The sequence below is a fragment of the Quercus lobata genome, chromosome 1 (assembly GCF_001633185.2).
Source record: "Quercus lobata isolate SW786 chromosome 1, ValleyOak3.0 Primary Assembly, whole genome shotgun sequence".
NCBI classification, from domain to species: Eukaryota; Viridiplantae; Streptophyta; class Magnoliopsida; order Fagales; family Fagaceae; genus Quercus; species Quercus lobata.
Window position 1 is genome coordinate 37687034 of NC_044904.1, and position 25990 is coordinate 37713023.

At 39.7% G+C, this 25990-nt stretch overlaps 2 protein-coding genes across 2 annotated transcripts; one reads left to right on the forward strand and one right to left on the reverse strand.

Annotated features, from left to right (window-relative positions):
* The first annotated feature begins 1095 nt into the window (after nucleotides 1-1095).
* Nucleotides 1096-10392, forward strand: LOC115989392 (anthranilate synthase alpha subunit 2, chloroplastic-like). The gene is made up of 11 exons (XM_031113066.1): nucleotides 1096-1361; nucleotides 1835-2019; nucleotides 2124-2313; nucleotides 2786-2937; nucleotides 3541-3656; nucleotides 3758-4004; nucleotides 4094-4150; nucleotides 4349-4501; nucleotides 5548-5628; nucleotides 6494-6580; nucleotides 9871-10392. Exons 1-11 carry the CDS (start codon nucleotides 1196-1198, stop codon nucleotides 10192-10194), a joined length of 1758 nt encoding a protein of 585 aa, XP_030968926.1. The 5' UTR covers nucleotides 1096-1195; the 3' UTR covers nucleotides 10195-10392.
* Nucleotides 10393-20580: 10188 nt separating this feature from the next.
* On the reverse strand, nucleotides 20581-21693 carry LOC115953468. The gene has a single exon (XM_031071121.1). The coding sequence runs from the start codon at nucleotides 21691-21693 to the stop codon at nucleotides 20581-20583; it is 1113 nt and encodes a 370-aa protein (XP_030926981.1).
* Nucleotides 21694-25990: the final 4297 nt, after the last annotated feature.

Here is a 25990-nt window from a genome sequence, read left to right on the forward strand (position 1 = left end):
GATTTTCGGCAACACCATCACCGAAATAGGTGGGAAAATTTTTTATTTTTTTTCCCTCCTATTTCGGCAATGCCATTGCCACATTTCACTTTTTTTTTTTTTTTTTTTAAGAAATGATATGTGCACACAATTTTTACAATATTTTTACAACAAATCACAGGTAATTAGTTATTATTAGTTAAAATTTGAATTTAACACTGAGATTACTTTTTTAATCCAACAAATATAACCTGCCACTTAAAATTTGTTGTAAAAATATTGTAAAAATTGTGTGCACATATCATTTCTTAAATATAAAAAAAAAAAGAAAAAAAAAAAGAAAGTGAAATGTGGCAGTGGCATTGCCACATTTCACTTTCTTTTTTTATTTTTTATTTTTTTTTATATTTAAGAAATGATATGTGCACACAATTTTTACAACAAATTTTAAGTGGCAGGTTATATTTGTTGGATTAAAAAAGTAATCTCAGTGTTAAATTCAAATTTTAATTAATAATAACTAATTACCTGTGATTTGTTGTAAAAATGTTGTAAAAATATTGTAAAAATTGTGTGCACATATCATTTCTTAAAAAAAAAAAAAAAAAGTGAAATGTGGCAATGGCATTGCCGAAATAGGAGGGAAAAAAAATAAAAAATTTTCCCTCTTATTTCGGTGATGGTGTTGCCGAAAATCAAAAATTTATCTCTCCTACTTTTGTTGAATTTCGGCAATGGTATTGCCGAAATTCACTCTCTTTCCTCAGATTCCCAAATAAGTTGAAACAGTATCTATAACACAAATTAACTTCAAATTTAGCAATATTCAGCCAAAAGACTCTGTCGGTACAGTTGAAAAAATGATTTTGGTAATAAAAAAAAGTGGAAAACGTTGTTGGTATATTAAAAGCAATTTTTTAAGAGTAAAACATGGAAAGTGGAATTCAAATGGACTACTAATTAACGTAAGAGAGAATTGTGGAGGCAGGAAAAAAATTTAAATTTAGCTAAAATTTAGGAAATTTTAAATTAGTAAGTTTACATATTTAACCATATTATTTAAAATTTATAAATTCGTAAATTTGAGGGTACTTTGTATCAAAATTGAGAGAGGAATCAGGCTATAGGTTTTTTGTTTTTTTTTTTCCTGAAGCCGTTGTATAGGTTACATAGCCGGGTCGTGTGCCAATCCAAATCCCAGCAATTCTCTGTAACCATGAAATCCCTAGCCGTGACTCCCCTCCAGCTTCCGTCAACTCTAAGATTAACCCCGCCATTCTCCGTCAACTTTAACCGGAGAACCTCAAGCTCCGTCACAATATTGGGCTCGAACTCGCGTTCCTTCACACTCAAATGCTCGGCCCAGAGGTCTCCTTCATTAGGTAACTATTTCTCATTGTCTTCTCCAAATGCTGATACTTTGAGTCATTGAAGTCAATTTTATGTTCATTTTCTAAGGTTCTGTTTGGTTGCTTAGAAAAAAAAACAAACAAACAAACAATAATCATGAACAGAATCAAATTTGAAATCACATTTGGACTATTTTCCTCTGTATGGTTGCCGAGAAAATTGTGAAGGAAAATAATCGCATTTAAGTCCATGCATTACATTTTACAAAACGGCAGTATCAGTTATTTTGTTGTACTTTTGTTTTCTTAATTGTTACCAAATGGAGAATCTGATAGATTGGGACCCAAGTAAAGAAAAGCACTCAATTTTACCAAGCCCAAAACGATGCTTTACTCAGATGAGGCTGATTTTGTTTTCTCTCCATTTTTCATAAAGCTGAAAAAATGTGAATTATGAGATATTTTGTTTTGTGCGAGTATTTATTGTTATGATGCAATTGATGCAGTCGAAAATTCGGAAGGGTTTTTTGAAGCTTCGAAGAAGGGGAATTTAATTCCTCTATACCGATGCATATTATCCGATCACCTAACTCCGGTGCTTGCATACCGTTGTTTGGTAAAGGAAGATGATAGGGAAGCACCAAGCTTTCTGTTTGAGTCGGTTGAGCCTGGTGTGATGGGTTCTAATATCGTAAGAGCTTTAGTTCTTGTCTTCCTATTATTATTTTTAGATTTGTTGTTATGTGCACTCATGAGATGTGAGTCATTTATATTTCAGTTGGGTAAATTATGTAGGGGCGGTATAGCATGGTTGGAGCTCAGCCGGCAATAGAAATTGTGGCAAAAGAGAATATGGTTACAATTATGAACCATGATGAAGGGAAAAGGGAAGAGGTGATTGTGGATGATCCAATGGTGGTTCCTCAAAGAATCATGGAGGGATGGAGACCCCAACTTATTGACGAGCTCCCAGAAGCATTTTGTGGTAAGAGAAGGGGATGGTAACTTACTTTGCTATATTTGCAGGATTTCTCTAACCCCATGGTTTGAGTGAGATAGGTGCTCTGTCTCTTGTGGTAGGAAGGTTATTATTGTCGTAAAGGGAAAAAGATAGTCCACTTATAACAAAATTGCATAAACTAGTCCCCCAAGCCCAAGAGAGAGAGCTCTTAGTTAAACTCATGACTCTCAAATTTTTGTACACATGGTCTAGTCCCCCAAGCCCAAGAGAGAGAGCTCTTAGTTGAACTCATGACTCTCAAATTTTTGTACACATGGTTGTATTTGTAGTGTTGCCTGTCAGGAAAATTGTTAGATTTGTTTAGTTTTGTAGATTCCTGCAAAGATTCATTATGTATACAATTATTTTCCTCATATTTGCATGATACAGTTGTAAAAAAAGAAGTTTTATAATGAAATTTCCAATCTTTACTTTGTATTACTCTCTTATTGAACAGGTGGATGGGTTGGTTATTTCTCATATGATACGATGCGCTATGCGGAGAGGAAAAAGCTGCCATTCTCTAGTGCCCCACCTGATGACAGGAACCTTCCTGATCTCCATCTTGGTCTCTATGATGATGTTATTGTGTTTGATCATGTGGCGAAGGTAGTTTTACTTTGACCTATGAGATAAACAAGTAATTTATGGATTTAAGCAACATGTATACTAAATTTCACAATGGCTGATGTGGTTTTAGCTCTTTAGCTGTAGCAAATTCAAATAAGCAAGGGGACTCAATTTTAGTCAAATAAGCAAAAGAGACAACTCCATGCTCTTGTTAAGTTTCAATTTTTTAAACACAAGCTGCAATATATAAGCTTTTATGTCCTGTAATTTGAAGGCTCCTATATATGGTCTTGTTTCTAGACTACTTTTCTCTTTTCTTTTCCATTCCAACTATTTGCTATTAAAGTTCAGCACCAAGCAATATGTATATATTCAAGCTCAAATGGCACCTCCAAACCCTAGCAAGAGCTAGCTGGTGGATTCAAGATTCACTGGGGTGTGTGCATAATTATATATCACGAGAAACATAGGACAATTTTTTACTTTAAATTTTTATTGCCATAGTGGGATGCTTTTTTATGTGAATAACTGTGTGTGTGTGTTTGTATGTGAATGTAATTTTTTGGTGTGTATGTATGCGTGTGTGGGTATCTATAATTTTTATTTTTTACTTTTTATAAATTGGTAATTTTCTGACACCAGAAAGCATATGTGATTCACTGGGTACGACTAGATCGATATTCTTCTGCTGAGGAGGCCTTCAATGATGGAATACAGAAATTGGAAACTTTGGTATCTAGAGTACATGATATAGTCCCGTGAGTAATCAATTTTTTGTTTATATTTCCATTTGACTTTTTATTTTTCTATTTGTTTTAAGTACAATTTAAAAACATATAATTTGATTTATCATTTTCAGCCCGAGGCTTCCTGCAGGATCAATCAAGTTACACACTCATCTCTTTGGTCCTGAATTGAAAATGTCAAGCATGACAAGCAAGGAATACAAGGAGGCAGTTTTGCAGGCTAAAGAACATATTCTGGCTGGTGATATTTTCCAGATTGTATTGAGTCAACGTTTTGAACGAAGAACATTTGCTGACCCATTTGAAGTCTATAGAGCTCTAAGGATTGTTAATCCTAGTCCATACATGACTTACTTACAGGTATTCCTGCGTTCTCCTATCACTGTTCATTTGGAAAGTTTAGTTGATGTTGAAAACCTGGCCTTTTCATTTATATGTCTCATGATCAGGCTAGGGGGTGTATTATTGTTGCTTCAAGCCCAGAAATTCTTACCCGTGTGAAGAAGGTAACTATTACCGTAATCAAAGGAATTGTTGCATGGGTTGCTTCATTTACTTCTTATTCTGGTCTTACTAGCTTATATATTATACTATTATTTATTGGAATTTCATTTCTCAACCTAGTGTATTTTATACATATATGTTGATGTATCGTAATTATTGGCTTTAATAACCTGAATGTGTATTCTTATTTTTGTTGTCAGAGAAAGATCACTAATCGACCCCTTGCTGGTACTGCCAGAAGAGGGAAAACACCCAAAGAAGATTCAATGCTGGAAAAAGAGCTTTTAAATGATGAAAAGCAACGTGCAGAGCACATTATGCTAGTTGACTTGGGGAGGAATGATGTTGGAAAGGTTTGTACTTATTTCTCTGCAGGCTGCGAAACTCCAAGTACAAAGAGAAACTTGATATGGTTCACTTATATCAAGTTTCTCTTTGTCCTTTTATTCTCAGGTCAATGGTTTAACGTGGTGATTGTATATGAACCTGTAATGTGGGTGTGCCTCAAGATAGATCTCTGAATTTGCAGTATTTTCTAGTCTTTGGTAATTTGACATTCATCATATACCCTTCTGGGATGAATAAATAAAGTCAATCATATTGGCTAATTCATTTGTTTCTTGCTGCATAGCTTTCATTAAGCTTGCTTCCTCATTTTATTTGTCATAGTTTAGGTTGCTTATCATATATTATTATTATAATATATTTATTTATTTTCATTATAAAATTCACTTTCTTTGTATTTGTCAAAAGTGGTCAAATAGCAATCTTGTTAAGCATTTTCATGTACAGCTTTATCTTGGTGGTAACTGTCACATGTTCAACATTATTACATTTCCCTAATACCTTGAACAATTGAATTTAATTTTAAGAGATTAATGTGGTTACCCAACTGTCAGTTCCGCTCCTATACTATAAATCTTTATCTTCTGTGGATTTGGTTGTGCCTTATTGACTTGCAGAAAATTGTTTGGTCATTTCCTCAAGCCAAAGTGAAGCTGGTACATAAGTTTTCAACTTTCCATAAGAGTCTACCATAGAATTTCTTGCTGAATACCTGAGTGGGAATTTGATACTTTGTCATGAGATTTGGTGGATCTGTATTTCTCAGAACTCAAAAAAGGGTTACAAAGTATCAAATGCCTTTGATGTATGTGGAAAGCAATTCCAGTCTTGTATGTGTTCTCTGATTCCATTATGGGAGACAGCAATTTATCATGCGTTTGCTAGATTACACGGTTGAACACATGACTCTCTGGTAGCTTTTTTTGTTAGTTTCTGTGTGGTAACAGTTAATACTATGTATCGTCGTCTATGTATTTTTCAGAAACTGCATAAGTTTTCCATAAACCTTCACTTTATGGTCACAATCATGTATTAATACAGGCTGCTAATGCAGGTCTCTAAACCTGGTTCTGTTAAGGTTGAAAAGCTCATGAATGTTGAGCGGTATTCCCATGTTATGCACATCAGCTCCACTGTAAGTTTTTTTTTTCTTGGTCAGTTCATAAATGCAGTTTATGACAAAGAAGGTTTACATAATCTGTTATTTTTTATTCATGTTATGATAATATCTTAACCAATGATCCCTGTGCAGGTGCAAAAGTAAACTTTAAATGTTGGTCATGAAAATGATATCTAAAATTGTAGATGTCTTGTTTCTTCCCCCTGTTTTTTTTTTCCTTTAATTTTCTTTCTGGTTTAATTCTTATAGTAGGCTTTGTGATGCAGTTTTCATGGTTCGCAAAAGGAATATGTGTAGAAACTAGGGATATAGGAAGAAGAATATAACAAACCCTAGGCTCTCCACATAGAATGGTCTGAACACCAGGTTTCACTCCAGAGTTTTCCTGGAATCACCACCAAGTTATGGAAAAATTTTCAATTAATTTTATTCTTCAATTTCAAAGGTACTTAACAATGTATTCTGGAGCCTTGAATTAGAGCATCCTTCAAGTGTTACATCACATAAAGAAAGCAAATAATCCATAATCAATCACTGGAAATAATTAATCTTCTAATCAATTGCATCAAATATTAAAAACTTAAAGGTCTGATAAATTAATTTGGCTTGGGCTCAATGGGTAGAGGCCTATATCAGTAAACCATGTGACTTTCTGGTATCTGCACCACTTTGAGAATAGAATCTTCAAAACATTTATTGCATTCTTATTGACTTTTTTTTGAGAGATAATTGCAACATGCTGCTAATCTCACAATTCGAATCCTTCTTCTCCCCTCCTCCCTCCTAGATCCCCAAGCACTTAGTGCATTCTTATTGACTAAATGCATTTAGTAAAAAATTTCTCGTTTATCTCATTTGATGACAAGATTTGTCTTTTTAGGTCACTGGAGAGTTACTTGACCATTTAACCAGTTGGGATGTTCTGCGTGCTGCATTACCTGTTGGGACTGTCAGCGGAGCACCAAAGGTTTTATTTTATTTTTTTAAATCACCATCTATCTTCCACTTAAACCAATGCTTTTACACAAATTTGTCTTTGCTAGGTGTTTCTCTGTGTGTGTGTGTAATAATGGTTCTAAAGATTTTTTGGATATTCAAATCTTTAGGGCCCGTTTGGTAGAGCATTTTAGCAACACATTTTCAATTTTTAAACAACATTACACACATTTTTACACTTTTTTACTCTCACGTATTTTAAAAAATTATAAACAACATTACTCAAACTCCTCTACCAAACAGGCCCTTAAAATCCAGAACTATTTAAATAAATTCAAGTTGTCCTATTTCACTGGGATAAATAAAATAGGTAGGAGGTGGGCTCATCACACTCTTTTATGGTACATGTGGTTAGAATATACATAGATTATCATTCCATTATTTCTTGATTTATCTTGAATTGACCTCTTGTGGATAATCCTTCGCCTTCAATTTAGTATTGTCTTGTATGTTAAGAAACAGTATTTGGATGTATAAAATATGAAGAGAATACGATTCAAAATTATCTTCAGCCAATTTAGATAAGCATTTTCTAGGGATTTTTCCTTTCTAGGAGCCTAAAAGTTTGGTTTTTTTTTTTTTGTCATTTCTCAATTTTTTCTTCATTTCCTATATAAAAAATAATATATATATATATATATATATTTTTTTTTTAAGTTTCCACTTGCTTTACTCATATGCAAACTTCAGTTTGAAAAAAGTTTGAATGCAACTTTCATTACTCTCATTCCTAAAAAAGCTGCAGCAGTGGAAGTAAAGGACTTTCGGCCTATTGGGGGGGGGGGGTGGGGGGGGGTTATAAAATACTTGCTAAAGTTTTGGTTATTCAACTTCGCATGGTTTTAGGAGATATCATTTCAACACCTCAGAATGCCTTTGTTCTAAATAGGTAGATTCTTGATTCCGTTCTTATTGCTAATGAATGTCTTGATAGTAGATTGAAGTCTGGTCAGCCAGGGTTGTTATGTAAATTGGACATAGAGAAAGCCTATGATCATGTAAATGGGGGACTTCTTACACACTTGCTTGAGCGTTGTGGCTTTTCTGATAAGTAGAGGCGATGGATTTCATTTTGTTTATCAACGGTTCATTTTTCTATCCTTATTAATGGTTCACTCCATGGGTTTTTTGGGAGTTCAAGGGGGTTGTGGCAAGGTGATCCTTTGTCTCCTTTGTTATTTGTGTTGGTTATGGAAGTCGTTGGTAGAATGTTGGATAAGGTTGTCCATGAAGGTCGTCTGTTAGGTTTTTGTGTCGGTGATTTTGCAGGAAGATCTTTGGTGGTTTTCCATCTCCCTTTCGCTTATGATACTCTAATTTTTTGTGATGCTAATATTGATCAAATGCTGATTTTCTGTATGATGCTCATTTGGTTTGAGGCTGTGTCAGGTCTGAAGGTAAATTTGGGTAAGTCTAAACTGGTGGCTGTGGGGGCAGTTCATAACATTGAACTTTTGGTAGTTGTCTTAGGCTGTAAGCAAGGGTATCTTCCAATGAAATATTTGGGTCTTCCTTTGGGGGCAAAATTCAAGGACAAGACAATTTGGAATCTAATTCTAGAGAAGATGGAAAGAAAATTAGCAGGTTGGAAAAAATTATATTTATCCAAGGGTGGTAGAGTCACTTTAATTAAAAGCACTCTCTCAAACCTTCCTACTTATTTTCTTCTTTATTTGCTATTCCTGCTTCAGTGGCTAACCGAATTGCAAGACTTCAGCGAGACTTTCTATGGGGTGGCCTAGGGGGTGAGCCCAAATTTCATCTTGTTAATTGGTCTACGGTTTGTATTCCATTTTTTTCAGGTGGTTTGGGAATTAGGAACCTGAGAACCTTTAATGTAGCTTTACTAGGGAAGTGGTTATGGAGATTTGGGCAAGAAAGGGATGCTCAATGGTGACAAGTGATAGAGGTGAAGTATGGTTGTGATTGGGGTGGTTGGTGTTCTAGCTCATTCTCTGGTCCATATGGAGTTAGTTTGTGGAAAAATATTAGAAGGGGGTGGCCCTCTTTATCTCAGTTTATTTTGTATGAAATTGGAGATGGATCAAAAGTACAGTTTTGGCTAGATCAATGGTTTGGAACGTCTTCTCTTGCAGACTACTATCCTGAAATATATAGGATTTGTTGAAACAAAGATGCAAGTGTGGTTGATCTAATGAGGTACACCAATGGAGTCCTTCATTGGGAGATATATTCTTGTAGGGATGTACATAATCGGGAATTGGAAACTTTCTGGAGCTTCATAAATACCATTTATAGCACTCTTGTAAGGGGGATTGGGGAGGATAAGAGATGTTGGCTACCTTGTAAGAGTAAGGGGTTTATAGTTAGTGCGTACTACTATCTTCTAGTTGGCCATAGTGAGCAGTTTTTCCCCTGGGAAGGCATTTGGAAGTAAAAGATTCATTCTAGAGTGGTTTTCTTTGTATGGATTGCTGCCTTGGGAAAATGTTTGACAATTGACAATTTAAGAAAAAGAAAGGTATGCATTTTGGATTGGTGTTATATGTGTAAGTGTAATAGTGAAACTGTTGACCATCTATTCCTTCATTGTCTGGTTACTCTGGAGTTGTGGGATATGGTTTTTGGTTGGAGTTTGTTGGGTTATGCCAATGTTTGTTGTTGAGTTTCTTGCTTGCTGGCAAGGTCAATTTGGTCGCCATCGTAATGGAGATATATGGATGGTTGTTCCTCATTGTTTGATGTGGTGTATTTGGAAGGAAAGAAATAGTCAGTGTTTTGAAGACAATGAGCGTTCTATGATTGATCTCAAGCTTCTATTTTTTAGAACCTTATTGGACTGGTTTTCAGTGTGGAGAAACCAACATTTTTCTTCAATTTTGGATTTACTTGATTTATGTAATTTTTGTATTTGATATGTAAACCTCTATATACTCCTTGTGTACTGGGGTGTCTTTTTTTTTTTTATATCAATAAATCTTTATTACTTATAAAAAAAAAAAAAAAAGTTTCATGTGAATTGTGCACATAACTTGTACTTGGATGCAAACCTGAGGAGGTACGGATCCTTTTTGCATTTCTTCTTGTTCTTGCATTTCCAAGAACTATTTGCCATTGCAATCCATTTCAAATAAACTATCTAGAAGAGTTCCAGCCAGAAGAAAGAACCACATCCCTTAATGCAGAGTTCTGACCAAGTTAACGTGTTTTCTTGACAATATAAATGAGATTAATCGAATTACTTGTTACCTCTTGTAAGGTTCATTCTTAGTTTTGTCAATTTGCTCTGTTGCAATGCAGGTGAAAGCAATGGAGTTAATAGATGAGCTGGAAGTCACAAGGCGTGGGCCGTACAGTGGTGGATTTGGAGGCATTTCATTTTCTGGTGATATGGACATTGCCCTTGGTCTGAGAACCTTTGTGTTCCCAACTAACACACGTTTCGACACAATGTACTCATACAAAGATTTGAACAATCGCCGAGAATGGGTTGCTCATCTCCAGGCTGGGGCTGGAATTGTGGCTGACAGTGATCCTGCTGATGAGCAAAGAGAGTGTGAGAATAAAGCTGCTGCTCTTGCCCGTGCCATTGATCTTGCAGAGTCTTCATTTGTAGAGAAATGATTTAGATTTTATCCAACAGTAGAATCTTTTATATATTATTATTGTTATTATTTTTCCTTGATAGCCCAATTTTAAGTACAAGGGTTGAGTGGATGATTCCAGTTTTTGTGAAGGGGAAAGGAAATACTAGTATTTGTTAGATGATGAGGTTTAATTGCGAGGTCGTGGATAAGAGCTAAAACTCACACATCTTCAAGATATTCCTTCCAAGTTCTAAGAGGTACGTGAAATGCTGGCCTTGAAGTATGCAAAATACCTTCTGTTTTGGAATTTTGTCATTATTAAATGTGAAATCTAGGAAGGCATAATAATGCCAATGCTGTTGGATAACAATGAGTGTAAGGATGCAAAATTTCACAATGGTTGATATGGTATGTTGTAATTGGTATTAAAAAGTAACAAAAGCAGTGTCAATGATATGATCATGTGAAAGTGCTATACTAGTTACAACTTGCCACGTCAATAGTTGTGAAAAAAATTGTGAATATTTTTTGTATTAAAATGAGAGGGAGCACCATATCATTGTAATCCAGGAGTATGTAATACAAGAAGAAGAAGAACGAAGAAGAAGATTGAATCGCAAAGTTTTGGGGTTGACTATGGATCCTCAACAAATAAGTTAGGTTTGGCCACATGTATTATTTTCTTTCATTTTGTTATATTTGAAGTTATATTCTTTGTTATTTCTTAATTTATAAGACCATTTATATTACTTCTACTAATGTAATTTTGGGTTTTCTTCTACCTTTTTAATTCTCCCAACTTGGATCATTTCACTCTTCTTAGTGGGGCTGTTCGAGAGTAGCTAATAATTTTTCAAAAAGAAAACAGATGTAGGTTTTGTCCATTATGAAGATATTATTGTGTAATCACGTGTACATGCATAGTTACTATTAAAAACAATCAAAATTACATGGTTCAAATCATACATTTATTTGAGAAAAGTTTTAAATTATATATGGTATTAATTTGCACATTTTTTAAACCATACATTTCTAAAATATGTAATGGTTTTTCATATTATATATACTAGCATATCTTCTGTACTCGTTATCTCTATTGCTGATTTAGGTTCTCACTATTGTTTTTGGATGGTTCTAAGCTAGTACTTGCTATATTGCTCTAGGGGAAAAAAAGTGCTTTGGGAAATGCAGAAGAAAATACAATAAATCAAATGTCACAAAATTTTTCATAATAACTGAGGTGACAAATTGTAATTGGTGAACAAAAAAAATGATGTTTGTGGTCTTAGTGAAAGTAACGTGATATTGCATTAATCACAATTAGCCACCTCAATGAGATGTGAAATTTGTTGACTCTAGCATTATCGAATGAATAAATATGTATTTGAATGTAAAATTGAGGGAAAAATGCTTAGAGGCCCCCATGAACTTTGAGGTAGTGACCATTACACCCCCTAAACATTTGTTTTAGCCAATCTATTCCTTAAAGTTTGTATATGTGGCAAATAGAACCATCTGTTAGCCTAACCATTAAGTGACTAATAGAATTGTCACGCAAGTGCACCTCATTTTCAAAAAACACAAAAAAAACAGACATCCAGATTCCAGACCAATGGGGAGGGGGTGAGAAAAAAAAACTTAAAAAAGAAGAAGATACCAGCAACAAAGCCATGGACAGAATCGAGACAACCTCATCTTTATCCCCCATTGCAGATAGAGCTTAAGCACAAGAACATACTAGATCAGATCAAACTCTATTAGAAGAAAATGCAGATCAAATTAAACTCTATTAGAAAAAATTGCAAGTTAAGCTAAATGATTATTTGCTATCTCATTTTTTTTTTTTTAAAACATTTGCTATCTCAAATTTAAATCAATTGTTATCTGTATATTCAAAGAAATTGTAATATGTACAAAAATTAAAAATACATGTACAAGCTCCCAAAATACATTTACAGGAAGCCACACTTATTTTCAGTCTCTACATCTCATCTCAGTTATTCAGACAACGATATGAGGGTGGTTTCCAAAACCCAACTTCTCTCTCATCTCACCTCATCTCAGTTTTACAACTTCTCTCTCTAAACCCACACATCAACCACCATGGTTGACTTAAGACCTCCATTGCCACTACAGGTCTCTTCTCTAACTTGTCTCTAGCCATTTTCTCTCTCCGAAATAACCATAGCCTCCATATCCAAAACTCACAAGCTTTTGCTTTTTAGATTTAAACCCAAATCTAACCTCCACATCTCAAATCTAGGTTTTCCTCTCACAAAACTAAATGGTGAGGTTGTTGTTGGCAGGACCATGAACGTCTCTCTCTCCTAAGATTCAAAAAATTTGTGGCTTCCAGTTGATACTTGGATGTGTGCTCTCTCTCAAAATTGTTTTTCTCTCATCTCTCCATGGGTCTCAAGCCAGGTGATTGAATCTCATGTGCATGTCACATGAGTATTTTGTTAGTTTATTAATAGCAAACTAACTTGTGCGCACCAAAGACAGGGTTACTGGGCCAAACCCCTACTTGGGCTCACAACTTATTTGTATGGTGGGTTTGGGTATCCTACTTTGGGTCATTCTAGATTTAGAGACTCAATGAGATCACTTTTCTCTCTTTCTTTGTGTTTCTTCCTCTCGGACTCTCTTTCTCTTTCTCTTTTCTCTCCAAAAAATTGCATCCCCTTTCCATTCTTTAGTTTCTCCTATTTATAGCCAATTGTTAGTGGGGGGATTATCATTACCTTTTAACTAGTGCAATGAGAGGTCCAATGTTGTTAATTTTAAGTGGATGTTTAGGTATGAGTGGCTTTGGAAATGGTTCCCATTACAGCAAGTGTACTTGGCGGCGAAGTTTCCTAAGGCACTGTTGAGCACTCACAGGACGATGTGACCGAACATTTGCATACCGTTCGGGGATGACTTTCCGAGCAACATGTGAGCCGGAATCCGCGGTCCGCTTTTCAAGTATTTGAACAACACCCAGTTTAGGCTTGTAGTTATTATGGGCTAGGGTTGGGATCCCGAGTGGTACGGAGGTTGGACCCCTGGGCCATACTATTGATCCATGGCCCAAGGCCCAAATGGATTTAGATTTTAGGGGCCGTACATTAGCCCCCCTTTGATTCGTTCTCGGCTTCCGAGGACGAATCAAGGAGCCAGAGAGGCAGTAGTTGCCCGAGAAACTCAATGGGTGTGTTTTGGGCGGTTACAGAGATTCATTAATGTGTTTCTCAAAAGGCGCATTGCATCTAACCTTCTGGTTCAGTCGTCATTATTACCTGTCGGTTCATAAACTGAGGTGCGCGTGTTGGTGGCTTTGGGTATTTCTAAGGTCTCTATTTTTTGCTTCATTATTGCTAATTAACACCAATTGTTGCTCATTAACCGATGTCCATTTTTCCTGGCTCCTATAAATAGTTCATCACAATTCATTTTCTCACTTTTCATTCTTTGTCCTCTGAAATTTCTCTCTACCGAGCATTCACCTGAGTACCTATCCACAAATCCAGAATCCTCCTCTCCCTTAGAGCCAAAAGTAAGTCTTCTTCCCCTTTCCTCTGCTTTAATTTCTTTTCCCAAAGTTCTTTATGATTCTTAGGCTCTAGGATGGGTTTTGCTTATCTTTTGAATGCCGGGGCGCCCTTAGCCACTTTTAGGCAAAACTATAGCGTTCCTGATGATGTGAAGGTGATGTATTGCCATGAAAGTGAAATCGCTCTCCACAGAGGGGAAGGCACTGTCTATTTCTCATTGATGTCTATTCTAGAGGGCGGGGTTAGGTTTCCTATAGACCCACTTTTACTTAATACCCTTAGATATTATGGATTGAGTCCCGACCAACTTCCCCCCAATTTTTACCGGGTAGTGAGTTGTGTGAGTAGGTTAAACCAAACGTTTGGTTTGCAATTAGATCATCATGACATAAACCACATGTACAGCCTATGTGGAAAGAAGAAATCCAATTACTATTTAAAGGTTAGAGATATGAGGGTACGACTAATTTCGTGCTTGCCGGACTCTAATAGAAACTTTGCCGGGGAATACGTCCGGGTGCGCGGCAATTGGTTTGCCGGTGGTATCCCTCCCCCTTTATCTCGGCGTGAAGTTGGTTCGTTCTAATCTTTAATTTATTCTATCCCTTCTGTTCGTAGTTATTTTATTTTCCCTAACTCTGACTCGCTATCTTTTGCTGCAGACGGTTCGGTGTTTATCCAAGATATCAGAACAGTTCACGTTCGGGACCTGAACTTTGTACTCAGGTCTGAGATTTTTGTGCATCGGGACGGGCAGCTCCGGGCATCCCATCTCATCCTCGGCGTGGACCCTGTGCATTCCACTTGGCAAGCCTTTAGCCAAGCCCTTATTGTAGACACCCCTCTCCTCTCCTATATAAACGTTCGGCATACGAACTTTCTGCCCCCAAATTTTATTGTAGGTGAAGCCCGAGACATCAGCCCGCGATACACCTGTTCGGATGAACTCGCGCCTATAAGGGACGAATCAGCTGAAGTAGCATCTCGATATCTCTAGGAACGTGCTCATAAGGCCGTCTAACGCAAAGTTGTACCTGTGGAACCCGAGGCTCCTATTCAGGAAGCCGAACAAGAAGCCGTAGAATCCAGTGACTCCTCCAGGATGCACTCTGTCCCTGAAGAGATGGTGACCCATAAAACTTTAACAGTTAGCTGTTTTATCTCCGGTGCAAGTCAGATCGTTCAGCAACAGCCACCCTAGGGACATGGCTCGGCTCCTCCCGTTCATCCTCCACCTCCTCCTCCTTCCGGACGAACTCGTAAAAGACAACGGGTCACTGACCTAACCTCCACTAGCCCGGGAGACGCTCAGATTCAAACTCCCCCCCAACCCTCCAGGGGTGTTACTATTCGAGAGCCCCCGGCCCAGGTCGGGACAAACGTGGCTTCATCCTCTCGACCAGTGCAGTTGTGGCAGCCCACCTTTGAGTTGGATGGCACGCCTCTCCCGGCTAGGGCTAGCGTACGGGCATAGGAGAAAGGAGAAGGAGGCCGCGTTGCCCAAAGCTTGGTGCACGGTCTTCTTCTGCCCGAGGACGTGAGCGCCTTTGCAGATGGGACTGATGAGTCCATGGGGAGGAGACTTCAATGGCACTCTATCGTGGTAAATTTTCTTCCCTTGTATACTTTCTTTTTACATACATTCTCGTTATTGCCGTATATGTTGTTTCTCTAATTATCGTGCGTGATTAATGTTGTCTTTAATAGGCCGCTCAGCTAGCTCATATCCTGAACGAGAGGGTGAAGGATCTTACTGAGGAGGTTGACCGGGAAAAGGTTGGTAGGGAGGAGGTTGTTAAAACGGCTAAGGAGAAAACAAAAACTGTTGAGAAGAGAGTTGCTGCCGCGGAGAAATCCCGGGCGTCAGTTGAGAAAAGGTCGGTGGAGCTGGTAGCGAAGAAAAATGAAACGGACTTGAAGCTGGCCAAAGCAGCGAGTTTAAATGTTACCTTATTCGAGGAAGTAGTCGATTTATGAGCGGCCCTAGAAGCTTGTGAAAGTAAGTGGTATGTCGAGGGATTTGTTGATACGGAGAAGGGCGTGGAACCGGTCGTAATGCAAGCTCGGTAGCTGTCTTTTTAGGAGGGCTGGATGGCTGCCCTACAGGCCTTAAGGGTGCCCGAGGACTCCCCTCTTAGGGACCCTAGCCAGATTCCCTTTCTAGACCCTTCCCCAGCCGCGTAGAACCCTGCAGGACCTAATGATGAGGAGGAGACGGATAGTTTGAGGGAGTTGGTGGAGCAGATTGATGCTCATGTGGAAATGATCGGGACAGAAGCCACCGGCAACCCCCCCACTGACGGCCCTTTCGGTGAAAATGTTCATCCCCAACCTTCTGCATCTGAACATCAGTCTACCGAGATGGCATCCGAGACGCAGCCTGTGGATCTTACCTCTTAATTGCCGAACCTATTTTACATTATTCCTTATTCGCTTTTACTTAGTAATTTTTATTTTGAGTTGGTTTGCCTACGTCGCCAGGCTGTGGCAACTAAACAGTTAATTTCTGGTTTTTTTACTAAACAGTTATTCAATTTTTGGGTTTAAACTTAATGTCACCGGGTTTTGGTGACGGAGTAATTGATTTTTCATGTTTGATTTTGACTAAGGTTTATTTGCCGACCAGTTGCCTCAATTGCATTTATGACTATGCATCTATATTCTAATCTCTTTGTAATTCTTCAGATTCTCCGTGCATGTATGTTTTACTAATGAACAGGGCATATTTTTGCCCTGGAATATTTTCTTTTGAATAATATTTTCTTTGTAATACTTCTGTCCTTAGAATTTTTATTTTATTTTATTTTATTTTATTTTATTTTATTTTATTTTTATTTTTTAAATAAGGTTTTCCACCTGCTAGGTGATAGGGATCGAACCGAGAAGCAGACTTCTGTCCTTAGAATGTTTTGAATAAGGTTTCCACCTGTTTGGTGATAGGGATCGAACCGAGAAGCAGGCTTCTGTCCTTAGAATGTTTTTTGAATAATTTTGAATAAGGTTTCCACCTACTCGGTGATAGCGATCGAACCGAGAAGTATGCTTCTGTCCTTAGAATTTTTTGAATAAGGTTTCCACCTGCTCGGTGATAGGGATCGAGCCGAGAAGTAGGCTTCTGTCTTTAGAATTTTTTGAATAAGGTTTCCACTTGCTTGGTGATAGGGATCGAACCGAGAAGCAAGCTTCTGTCCTTAGAATTTTTTGAATAAGGTTTCCACCTGCTCGATGATAGGGATCAAACTGAGAAGCAGGCTTCTGTTCTTAGAATTTTTTTGAATAAGGTTTCCACCTGCTCGGTGATAGGGATCGAACCGAGAAGCAGGCTTCTGTCTTTAGAATATAACTGACTGTTTGAATCTCCTCGCCTTCCTTTGCGTTTAACGACTGGATGTGCTTAAACAAATAGAGTTGATTGGGCCTACATGAACAAGTTACATTGTTATCATATTAGTTAGTACAAGGTACATTTTTCCGTGTATGGACGGTCTTTGATAAAACTTCTTGAGATTATAAACATTCCAAGGCCGGGGCAGCGGTATCTCGTCCATGTCTTCTAGATAATACGCTCCAATGCCTGCAATGACTGTAATTCTGTACGGTCCTTCCCAAGTTTGGGCTAGCTTCTCGGCGTTTGTATCTCGCATGCTTCCTACTGCTTTCCTTAGTACTAGGTCTCCGGCATTGAATTCCCTCACCTATTACATCTTGGTTATAATGCCAGGCAAGCTTTTGCTGATACTCAGCTAGTCGTATAGTCGCTGTATCCCGATATTCTTCAAGTAAATCAAGATGCTCTATCAGCAGACTGTTATTGTGGGATGTGTTGAATTCTAAAATTTGCGCGCTACACAAATTGACCTCGGCTGGTATCACGGCTTCCACGTCGTACGTGAGAGAGAATGGGGTCTCCCTCGTAGACCTCCGAGGAGTTGTCTGGTATGCCTTCAAAACATTGGGTAGTTCCTCGACCCAGTTACCCTTTGCACCTTCCAGCCTTCTCTTCAAGTCGTTCACGATTACCTTGTTCATGGCCTCAGCCTGGCCATTAACTTGGGGATATGCGGGGGAGGAATATTTGTTCCTGATGTCGAGGTCGCTATAAAATTCATGGAAAGCTCGGCTGTCGAATTGCAGTCCATTATCCGATATTAAGGAGTCTGGGACCCCAAATCTGGTGATTATATTCTTCCATACAAATTTCTTCACATCCACGTCCTGGATATTAGCCAGAGCCTCCGCCTCCGCCCATTTGGTGAAGTAATCGACAGCTACCAAAACGAATCTTCGATTGCCCGTTGCTTAGGGAAATGGGCCGAGGATATCCAGCCCCCATTGTGCGAAGGGCTAAGGGCTATTGATCGGGTTCAAATGGCCTGTTGGCTGGTAAATCGGGGGGGCATGCTTCTGACATTGCTCACACTTGTGAACGTATTTCGCGGCGTCCTTCTGCATTTGGGGCCACCAGAATCCTTGAGTTATTGCTCGGTGCGCCAATGATCGTCCTCCTACGTGGTTGCTGCACACCTCTTCATGCAGCTCGGCCAAGAGTTGGCCTACTTTCTCTAGGTGCTAGCATAAAAGATACGGTCCCTCGAATGACCTGCGATAGAGCTTACGGTCTTTGGACAACCAATACCGGGCATCTACCTTGCGGATCTTGTTGAGTTCCTTCTCATCGTCTGGGGTTTGATCCTCGGCTAAGAAGTCAATGATGGGATTCATCCAGCATGGTTCAAGTGTCGCAATTGCTGTGACTTCGACCCTTGTGGCCCACACATCTCCCGCCACCTTAATGCTAGGCTCGGGGACAAGCTCTACTTTGATTAGTCGGGGAATTTCCTCGGCTATTGACGATGCCAGCGTGGTGAGGGAGTCGGCATGTCTGTTCTGCGCACGGGCCACTTGGATCACCTTTACTATACAAAAGTTACTCATGGCCTGCTTTGTCAACTCTTAGTATGCTTTCATCTGGGGATCTCGAGCCTCAAAACTTTCCTGCACTTGATTAACTATCAGCTGTGAATCCGAATAAATTTCCACATCTCGGGCTTCCAACCGTGAAACTGCCCTCAATTCGGCAAGTAAAGCTTCGTACTCTGCCTCGTTGTTGGAGGCATTAAACCCCAACCTGAACGAATGCCCCAACAGAATACCTTCCGGAGTAATTATGACGATCCCGGCTCCGACCCCTTTGGTACTGGAAGCACCGTCCGCATGTACCTTCCACGGGTGATGCTCCAATTGACAGACCATTTCCCCTTGGCTCTTAGGAGAGAATTCCGCCACAAAATCAGCTAATACCTACCATTTTACTGAACTTCTCGGCTTATACCTTACATCGATTGCCCCGAGCTGTGTCCCCCACTTAGCTATTCGCCTCGTGAAGTCAAATCTTTTCAATAATGACTGTAGGGGGTATTCGGTCAATACATACATGGTATGAGCCTGAAAATACTGAGGCAACTTCCTGGTGGCATGTTCTAAGGCCAACACCAATTTTTCTAAAGGCAAATATCTGGTCTCTGCGTTGACTAGGGTCTTGCTAATATAATACACGGGTTGTTGTACTCCTCGGTCTCTTAAAAGCACGGCACTTGCAGCATGGTCGGATACCGAGAGGTACATAAATAGCTCCTCTCCGGGCTTTAGTGCTGTCAGCATTGGTGCCTACGTTAAGTATTCCTTGAGATCTTGGAAAGCCTTTTCACATTCATCATCCCACTGAAATCCCTTCCACTTCTTTAAAAGCTGATAAAATGGACGGCAGCGATCAGAAAATTTTGAGATGAATCGGTTAAGAGCAGCTAACATCCCAGTCAACACCTGTACTTCTTTCGGATTGCTCAGCGACCTGAGACGCTTCACGGCCTTGATCTGGTCAGGATTAACTTCTATCCCGCGGCTGGTGATCAAGTATCCCAAAAATTTGCCAGCCCCCACTCCAAGGACACATTTTTCCGCGTTAAGGCGCAACCTATGTTTCCGCAATATCTTAAACACCCCCTGAAGATCCTCTACATGCCGTGCCTCTTGCTTGCTCTTTATCACCATGTCGCCAATATACACTTCAACCGTATGCCCAATTTTTTCCCGAAACATCCTCATCATCATCTGCTGATATATCGCCCCAGCATTCTTTAGCCTAAAGGGCATCACGGTGTAATGATAATTAGTGTCGAGGGATATGAATGCCATTTTCTCCTAGTCTTCGGCGGCCAGGGCAATCTGATGGTATCCTTGAAAGACATCTAAGAAACTCATCCTCGGGTGCCCGTAAGTGGCGTCCACCAATTGATCAATTTTTTGCATAGGAAACGGGTCCTTCGGGCATGCTTGGTTTAAGTCCGTGAAATCCACACAGACCCTCCATTTGCCGATCTTCTTCCTGACAACCACGGTATTTGCCAACCATTCTGGGGAAAAGGTCTCCTTTATCGCTCCGGCCTCCTTCAACCTTTTTACCTCCTGGGTTACTGCCTCAACATGGTCTTTGGCCGATCTTCTTGGCTTCTGCTTCTTCAGGGGATATGAGGGGTCTACATTAAGCTTGTGGACGATAAACCCGGGATCAACCCCGGGAACTTCATAGGGGTTCCAAGCAAAGGCATTTATGTTTTGAGTCAGAAACAACAACACTTGCACTTTATCCTCATCATTCATACTTACTCCAACTTGAAAATATTTATTAGTATCCGGTAATATCTTTACCTTTACTAGCTCCTCGGCGCAGCCAGCCCCCATTCCGTCTCGGGGCCCCTATGATTGCTATAAAGGGACCTTCTGAGATGCATCTTCCGCCCAACTTGCTCCTGTTCAGACTGCCCATTCCCCTTATCTCTCACTAGTTGTCCAGTTGTTTCTCCTTGATTGACTTGATTCCCCCGCTTCTAATTAACTACGGCAATAAGACACTGTCTTGCCACTTGCTGGTATATCACGACAATACCCTGCTCGGTTGGGAACTTGATCTTTACATGCAGGGTAGACGGGACAGCCCCCATTGAATGGATCCACAGTCTTCCCAGAATCGCCATATATGGGGAAAATGAAGCTACTATTGTAAATGTTACTACCACCTCATTCCCCCCCATAATTACGGGAAGTGAAATTTGCCCTTCAGGAATCACTACCTTACCATCAAACCCAACCAAGGGTGAAGTGTGCTTCATAAGGTCCTCTTTCCTCAGTCTGAGTCCCTTGAACAGATTTGGGTACATTACGTTAGCTCCGCTTCCTTGGTCTACCATTACCCTTTTTACTAAGAAGCCACTTATTCGGGACTTGACTACTAATGCATCATCATGTGGTTGGATTGCTCCCTCCAAATTGTCATCATCGAATGCGATAGGCTCCCGTGCAAACTTCATTTTCTTATCCGGCGGCTGTACATCCGAGTGACCCTCTATTGGTACTACAATAAACACTCCTTTCCTTCTTCCTGCAATAAGCCCCTCCGGGGTAGCATGGATAACTTCAATCACCCCTACAGGGGGTGGGAGAGGGTTTCCTCTTTGTCGAGTATCTTGCCCCGCGACTCTATCCCTCGAGTCCAACACGAATTCCTTTAGATACCTGGCCTTAACTAATTGCCCGAGGTGATCCTTCAACACCCGGCACTGTTCGGTAGTGTAACCTTTGTCCTGGTGATAGGTACAGTATAAATTTTGATTCCTCTTGGATGGGTCCCCTCCCATCTTGTTCGGCCATCGAAAATACGGCTCGTGTTTGATCCGGTCAAGAATCCTGTGTACCGGTTCCTTAAATGTCACATTCACTTCTCCCATTTGTGCTGCCGGTTCTTGAATCGTCAAGCCCCTCTGGGATCTGAACGGAAAACCACTTTGCCGGGGACGATTCATCATCGGTGCTTTGCCTTTACTTTGCAGCTGGTCATCCTCTAATCGTTTATATTCCTCAATGCGTATCATTAGCTGCCTCATGCCTTCAGGAGGCTTCTTAGTCAACGACTCCCGTAGCCTGGAGTCCTCGGGCAACCCCATCCTAAAAGTGCTTGCTGCGACCCTTTCGTTATCTTTGCCTATCTCATTATATAGCTCCCAGTACTAATTGGCATAACTTCGGAGGGTCTCTCCCGCCCTCATTTTCATGGATAAAAGCGCATCTGCCGACTGAGGTACTCTGCTGCAAGTCACAAACTGAACGCCGAACTCCTAAATTAGCTCGGAAAAACTACGTATGGATCCTTTCCATAACCTGTTAAACCACCTCAAAGCAGTCGATCCCAAACTTGAAGGAAACACCTTGCACATCAGTGCATCGTTATAAGTATGCGGAGATATCATCTGAATATAATGACTGATGTGCTTTACTAGGTCAGTTTTCCTGTTGCAGCAATTGAACGGTGGACGGGTAAACCGAGCCGCTTTTTGCAAAGCGTGACTCATAGCATCCATGGCAGCATTTCGAGACCGCCTTTCCTCTAGGGAGATTGAATTCCTAACTTGATTCTCCCGAGAACGTGAGCGATCTCGGCGTTGCCCTGACTCCCGGGAGAGTGACCGGTTCCTATATCATTGAGATCCCTGCGAAAGTGAACGGTCTCGGTACTGATGGGATTCTCGGGAATGTGAACAACTTCGCCGTTGCTGAGATCCAGACTGATTAGATCCCTCCCTATATCTATTTCCCCCGTTGCCGACCTCCCGTTCTTGTTCATCTCTGTTTTTCTTCGATGCCTACCCCTTACCTCCAGCTCCAAGCCCCTGACTAGTCTGCTCAGCCGTTCAAGCTCTTCATCTCTCTCCTCCCTCTGCCTACGTCCCGTAGCACCAGAGACTGTCCGTTGGGTTTGGTACGATCCTTCTCCCGGGCCGGACATTTCTTCTCGTTGGTCGTGCTCCCTATCTTTTCGTTTCTTCTGTTTGCGGCCTCGCCAGCTAGACCTCCAAGAAGATCCTACGGATCCGCTTTTCGCGTGACTCCCCGAATGTCTTTCAGACATTTTTCCCGAGCTCGAGTCCCTCTAGAACCACAGCGTTGTAGGAGGGCCCCACGGTGGGCCCCAATTGTGCGCACCAAAGATAGGGTTACTAGGCCAAACCCCTACTTAGGCTCACAACTTATTTGTATGGTGGGTTTGGGTATCCTACTTTAGGTCGTTCTAGATTTAGAGACTCAATGAGATCACTTTTCTCTCTTTCTCTGTGTTTCTTCCTCTCAGACTTTCTTTCTCTTTCTCTTTTCTCTCCACAAAATTGCATCCCCTTTCCATTCTTTAGTTTCTCCTATTTATAGCCAATTATTAGTGGAGGGATTATCATTACCTTTTAACTAGTGCAATGAGAGGTCCAATGTCGTTAATTTTAAGTGGATGTTTAGGTATGAGTGGCTTTGGAAATGGTTCCCACTGCAGCAAGTGTGCTCGGCGGTGAAGTTTCCTAAGGCACTGCTGAGCACTCACAGGGCGATGTGATCGAACATTTGCATACTGTTCGGGGATGACTTTCTGAGCAACATGTGAGCCGGAATCCGCGGTCCGCTTTTCAAGTATTTGAACAACACCCAGCTTAGGCTCGTAGTTATTGTGGGCTAGGGTCAGGATCCCGAGCTGTAAGGAGGTTGGACCCCTGGGCCATACTATTGATCCATGGCCCAAGGCCCAAATGGACTTAGATGTTAGGGGCCGTACATAAATGAAGTATTAATTTGGCACACGTGTGAAGTTCATGGAGTAAATTGGCTAAAATAAAAGTTTAGGAGGTGTAATGGTCACTACGTTAAAATTTAGTGGGTGTTAGGGCATTTTTCCTTAAAATTGAATGTAAAATTCACAATGTTGTGATGATGATATATACATTTTATGAATCAGAATTTTGTTAACAAATTGAAAAGTTTAGAAACACACAGCAGTCCAACACTACTAACCACATAGAAAATCAAACTAAACAACAACAAAAAAAGCACCCAAGCAAACTACACATAGGCTTACATCAACCTTTTATTAACACTATTTAAGCCTATCAAGAGGAAACAAATCAATTATTATCATTAGCTAGACCACATATATAAAAATCATTTTACTAAAGCTTTAACAGTTGATAGAGGAATACTCATGTGCAAGATCAAACTGTTCTTAATTATATTCGTTAACAATAGAAAAAATTTTAAGCTTCACCACCTAGAACTGCTTGCAAACCCTAGGCATCACCACCTAAGGGCGTCTAGCATCACCATCAAATAGAGTAAACAAAGAGGAAACATTTATCAACTCATAAGAATTAATCTTATTCAAATTTATTTGTCTTCACCATTACAAGAGTGCTAGTTAAATAGTTTTAAGGGTTATACTAATATGGATATGATGCAAGGAACCAAGATTTTATGTTTTTATTTGTAATTAATTTTGTTTTTGAATTTGAATTTTGAATTTTTTTTCCTTGAGAAAGAAAAGATATTTATTAAGACTAAGAAAGGCCAGATAAATCAGCTTGATAAACAGAAGCAACTTGTGGAGGAACAGACTCCATTCACACAATAAAATCAGAAATAGTAATAGCATACCTAGAAAAACTATGAGCGACCTTATTACATTCTCTCTTAGCATGAGAGTAACGTAATTGAAAAAAATTATGGGACAAAGATTTTGCATCGGCAATTAAAAGACCATATGAAGATAGAGAAACACCCTCCTCAGCAAGAGCATCCATAACTACCTTAGAATCACTCTCTAGAACCACCTGTGCAATACCCAGCTCCAAAGCAAACTCCAAAGCTTTTATCGCAATTGAGGCCTTTATATCTATAGCCTGAAATTCTTGAGGGAGCAGTTGAGAGAGAGAGAGAGAGGCAATAACCATACCTTGAGAGTCTCGAATTTGAATTTTGAATTTGGTTATTAATATAGACAATTTTTAGGGATTTGATTAGATGCTTTCCATATTAGTGTAATCCCTAAAGCTATTTAACTAGCATTCTTGTAAGGGTGAAAGATAGATGAATTTGAATAAATACTAATTGTTATGAGTTGCGAATGTCTCCTCACTTGTTTTCCCTGTTTGGTGGTGATGCTAAATGCCCTTAGGTGGTGATGTGGGTTTGCAGCCAAGTTTTAGGTGGTGAAGCCGAGGGTTTGTTCAGTTGTTCCTTTTTGATGGTGGGTTGAATTAAGTTCAATTCATCCATGTTGGTCGTCCATGACCAAACTGTGTCTAGACCAATTCACAAGAAAGGGAGTCGAATAAAAAGTACCTTGGATAATGAATAGGATCTGTCCACAAATGTTCTGATTGTCCAAAGTAGTCTAGTCGTCCATGTCACATAAAGGCATGGACGACCAAATGACACTTAGTAATTTATGAGGATTTTTCTACAAATACCAAACAATCAAACCATGATCTATCATTCTAGAATGTGGGGATGATTCCCTGAAATCTGCTCTATTCTCTCCACTAATCCTACACATCTCCCATGATGGTAGTGGATCCGAACAAGTAAACCCATTAAAAAATCTCTATAAAAAGGAGCTAACTCCATTAGCCTAAGGTACGTTTTACTATTCCCCTATTTACTATCCTTGTGTTCTAGAGAAAAAACTAACTTAATTGTTGGAGGGTTCTTGGTCGGTTCACCCTAGTAACTCTTGACAGTCTTTTTCTTTCTCTTCAGGTGATCAAACCGTCACTATAGTCCAGAGCATTCGGCTTATTGGTTTTCGTGCATCATCAGTTGGCGCCATTTGTGGGGAAGTGGTGAGAAAAATTTCTAAGTGTTAACCACCTTGCTTTCCAAGACAAAAGGTTGTATGGTTCGGACTAGGTCGATGGCCACAAGTCCAGAACACCAGGAGAGTGAAAATGCCTCTAGTGATCCAAATCGTGCACTAGCACCGCCATCGGCGTCCGTCCAATAACAGCTGCAGTCCATGGTAGCTACGATGGCGAACTTGACGTAACAAAACCAGGAGCTAACTAGAGAAGTCAATAGACAACATCGACAATGATGCTGTTGACACCCCATTTTGCAACTCGCATTTAACCTCACATGGAGGGTAAAAGGGTAAAAGCGTAAAAGGGTAATTTTGCCTTGAAAATATGCATCTTGATTCTGACTATTAGATCCTTAATCTCATTTCACCAAAATGATTTTGATGTTGTAACGATAAAATCGACTGGTCATAAGCCCTGATCAGACCACTAGATTGAAAGTTATCATCAAATCAAGTTTTAATGGCTGAGATGCACTATCACAAATTGAGTCTGATTATATGTGATTATGAATAATTGATTTCAATTGGTTATAAGTGTAATCAATTTGAGATCAATGATGTGTCATAATTTG